We start from the raw sequence: 4,011 nt of genomic DNA on the forward strand, positions 1-4,011 counted from the left end.
GTATGATGTCGGTGAGGCCCAATATTTAGTACCAGCGGTAGTTAACAACTCCTGTACTTAAGGTTTTTGTTGATGGTTTATGATTAGTGTATTTTTTTCTTACTCATGATGGCAGCATGACTTTTCAGTTGATTGACTGAAAGTTGATTCAAGTGATTCTGTGAATATATCAGTGCAACACAAATTGCACTGTAGTGCAGTGCTATGACATTGTATTTTTTTCTTATTTCAGTTTTCAGACAGGCATGAATGTCTAAACGCTGAACTCAAATATATTTTTTACAATAATGAAATCAGTACCATTTAGTGCTTACCAGTGCCCCTATTTCTGCTGACATAATTACTTGCAAGGAGCAGTAAACTGTGAGAGATCCCGGAAAAGCCACCGCGAGTACTACTGAGCAGGCAGCTGATTCTGCGTCCAGTGCGGCGGTTTGCACGCGGAAGCGTGTGTCTGGCGGCAGAGCGGAACGTGAAAAAGCCGCCGCATGCAACAACAGTCAGGTGGCTGATTCCGCGTCCAGCGCGGCGGTTTGCACGCAGCAGCGTGCAGCTGGTGTGGCTGAGCCTGTTAGTTCACACAGGTTTAGGGCTACGCGTGCGCACGCCAGAAGTCAGGACCTTTATGCCAGCAGGAGATGTGTCAGCTGATCAGGATGATCAGCTGATTCCTGCTGGACTCCTGATTGGCTGAGTGGTTCGGACGGGGCGGCAGAGTCCTGCAACTATATATACAGCTTGCTTGTCAGTTGCTGGTTGTCTGCCGTTGCGATCACTACATGGAAGCACTCAGACCTTTAGTCTGATCCTACAGTGTGTTAGAACCAGGTGGCCCTGGGAATTAACACTTAGCCAGTTTACTTGTACTGTTAATCTGTGTTATTATTCAGACTAGTTCCAGGGTGCTGAGACTAAGGACCTCGCACTCAGACTAGGCATTGTTTGATATCTGTTATGACTTATTGCTTTTCTGACTACTCCTCTGTCTTCTGATTCGGTACCTCGCATATCTGATATACCGTTGCCAGACCCTGCTTGCCTTGGATACCGAATCAGCCTTCTGTCTTTGTACTTTATCTGTCATCTCTGTTGCTGAACCTCTGCCTGTCTGACCATTCTCTCTTCAGTGGAACGTCTCCAACTGGAGGGTTATCTCTGAGGCTTGCCTCTCCAAGACGACTGCCCTAAGCAGACGATTACTGCTAGGGGTCGAGATTCCTCACTCTGCCTGGTTAGAGGATCTCACGCACAGGGTTCCCATTCAGAGGTAACCACACCTCTGAGGAATCGCCGTGTGGTGGATATTTCCACATTTCTGTGATTTATATTACTGTCTTTATTGTGTTCTTTTACTGGTGCCCAGAGGTTAGCAATATATATCGGATTATCAGTGATACTGCAGATCATCAATAATCGGGTATATATCTGCATTCTTGGTGATACTGCAGATCGCCAATAATCAGATTCTCTCTGCGTGCTGATACCGATCGTTACATAAACATTGTAATCATGTGCAGTCAACAAGGTAACACACTCACTAGGCACTGTGTTGTTAGCAAATCCCACTATACATTGTGACTGCACTTATCTCAGAAAATGGAAACCAAGGTGATGAATTTAAAATTACATCAGCAAAATTGTTTGAAATAGATAAACCTAAAGGAATCATCAGCCAAATTACCTGAAAACCCATTTACTTACCCGGGGCTTTCTCCAGCCCCTTGCAGCTGACTGTCCCATGCTGACAGCTCTGTTCGCAGCTACCGGCCCGGGGTCCCCACGCGGTGCCGAAGACGACCTCGAGGCCGCCCTTACTGCGTTTGCGTGAAGCGCCACTTTCAATCAAGCCCACGTTGTATGCGGCACACCGTGTAGGTGCAGTAGTTCTGCACCTGCGCAGAAAGCCGCGGACAACGTGGTCTTGATTGACAGCCAAACTCACGCAGCCAGACTCCTGCAATGCATTGTGGGACTTGTAGTTCCTCAACAGCTGGAGGGCCAAGTTTGTCCATGCCTGTCCTAGACCCTTTCTAACATGAAAATCTTGCTAGGGCTTTCAGAGCCCATAATATTTACCAACAGACCACAGGAACATTAAGAATAGTACCTTGTTGGTAATTTGTATTTACTTGTTTCCCTTTTTGTAAAAAGCAACAGGGAGATGAGAAATCATAGTGCTTGTCTTAGGTGTAAAAGCTGAGAAACTTTAACCCATTCAAAGCTACCAGAACACAGAAGTAGCAGAGCTGTACATCTATTAATCTAGATAGAAAAGAAATGTAATCGCAAGAGTTAGATTTGTACTCTAATTGATAGTAACATTATGGGTTCACTACTGTTTCCAGTTGATATGAAATTGTTCACATTCTTAAATATTAGTGAAAGATATTTATTTGCAATCATACGGGTTCACAGTTCATGTTTATTGCCTCTTTGAGATTAACCAAAAGAATAGGTTTGATTTAATAAATATCTCAATTTTCTGATATGACTAGAGATCCTTCAAACTTGACCTATTTTTTTTTAATTCTCTAATTCTAGTTGGCAAAAATGGCAACCCTACAAGTAGCTCATACCAAAGTATTTTTTAATTTCTGCAAACACACAACCACAGTCACTCAGGTAGTATTTCAATAGATTTTCAAGAGTAGGCTTTAATATTTTTTAACAGTGAAAGGCAAACAATTTTGAAGAAAATCTAGGACAGGTTTACTTGTTGACCTATGATTTCAAATGGTATCAGCAGAACCCTAGAAAATGAGTTATGGTAAGTACATAAGAAAGATCAGATTTTTGGTTATATTACACTAACCAGTATATTGTGAGATATGAAACTCTGTCAGGTTACCACTCTAAAATATCGAAATTTTTGTAGCATTGCTTCCTTAACATCTTTATTTTTTAGGCTATAGATTAGAGGGTTTAAAATTGGGATGGCAGCTGTGTTGAATAATGAGAAAAACTTATTGGATTTTGTGGTGTCCTGTGATGTTGGTCTCAAGTATTGGAAGAAGAGGGTTGAATAAAGGAGTATAACGACTGTCAGATGTGAGGAACATGTGTAGAATGACTTACGTCTGCCAGTGCTCGAATGGATCTTCAGTATAGAGGAAATAATGAAAACATAAGACAGGAATGTTAACACAAAAGGGGTAAAAGTTATAAGAATAAATCCCTCCGTGAGGCTCAGAATCTCTAGAACTGTCGTGTCACTGCAGGAAAGTAGCATAAGAGGCACAAGATCACAAAAGAAGTGATTTATTATATTGGACTTATAACAACTGAAACCCAACAATAAGATTATATAAGGTATAACTTCTAGAACACCCAGAAGCCAACAGGCAGCGGCCATTAAAATACACTTTTTGTGGTTCATAACCAAATGATAGCGCAAAGGATTACAAATGGCCATGTATCGGTCGTAGCTCATGGCTGTTAGAAATAAAAGCTCATCACAAATCAAGAATCCAAAAAAATACATTTCAGAAATACAAGCACCATAAGAAACTGAGCTATCTTGTGTTACAAAGCTAATGAGTATGTCATGTAGAGTGACTGTGGTGGAAAACATGTCCAAAACAGATAGGTTGGCCAAGAAGAAATACATTGGCGTGTGTAGGTGATGATCCAGGCAGACCAGTAAAAGAATAGTCATGTTACCACCGAGTGCGATCAAGTAAAGATTCAGGACCAAAATGAAGATCGGAGTTTGCAATTCAGGGACATCTGAAATTCCCTTAATAATGAAATATGTCACAGTAGTGTTGCTCACTTGTTCCATTCCTGAGTTAGAACGTAGCTTGTTACTAAAAAGAAATAAATTCAAGTTAAAATAATACATACTTTTTACAAACATTTAGCATATTATATTTAAGATTATTTGGGTCTTCATATGTTTGCTATTCTACTACAGCTTGCAAATTGTATGCAAGGGTGATCCTCTTTGCAGCAATTTGGATCAAGACAGTGAAACCTGGACACTCATTATTTCAATCAATGAAAACTCCTCTA

General features: G+C 41.0%; 1 protein-coding gene across 1 annotated transcript; it reads right to left on the bottom strand.

The window, feature by feature from the left end:
* Nucleotides 1-2,839: 2,839 nt before the first annotated feature.
* Nucleotides 2,840-3,781, bottom strand: LOC137527336 (olfactory receptor 5V1-like). Its single transcript, XM_068247845.1, has one exon. It carries the CDS (start codon nucleotides 3,779-3,781, stop codon nucleotides 2,840-2,842), a length of 942 nt encoding a protein of 313 aa, XP_068103946.1.
* Nucleotides 3,782-4,011: the final 230 nt, after the last annotated feature.

This window comes from Hyperolius riggenbachi, chromosome 8, assembly GCF_040937935.1.
Source record: "Hyperolius riggenbachi isolate aHypRig1 chromosome 8, aHypRig1.pri, whole genome shotgun sequence".
Classification (NCBI taxonomy): domain Eukaryota; kingdom Metazoa; phylum Chordata; class Amphibia; order Anura; family Hyperoliidae; genus Hyperolius; species Hyperolius riggenbachi.

Bases quoted from the DNA above. Each gene is read 5' to 3' on its own strand.
- LOC137527336 (XM_068247845.1), bottom strand. From the start codon at position 3,781: ATGGAACAAGTGAGCAACACTACTGTGACATATTTCATTATTAAGGGA.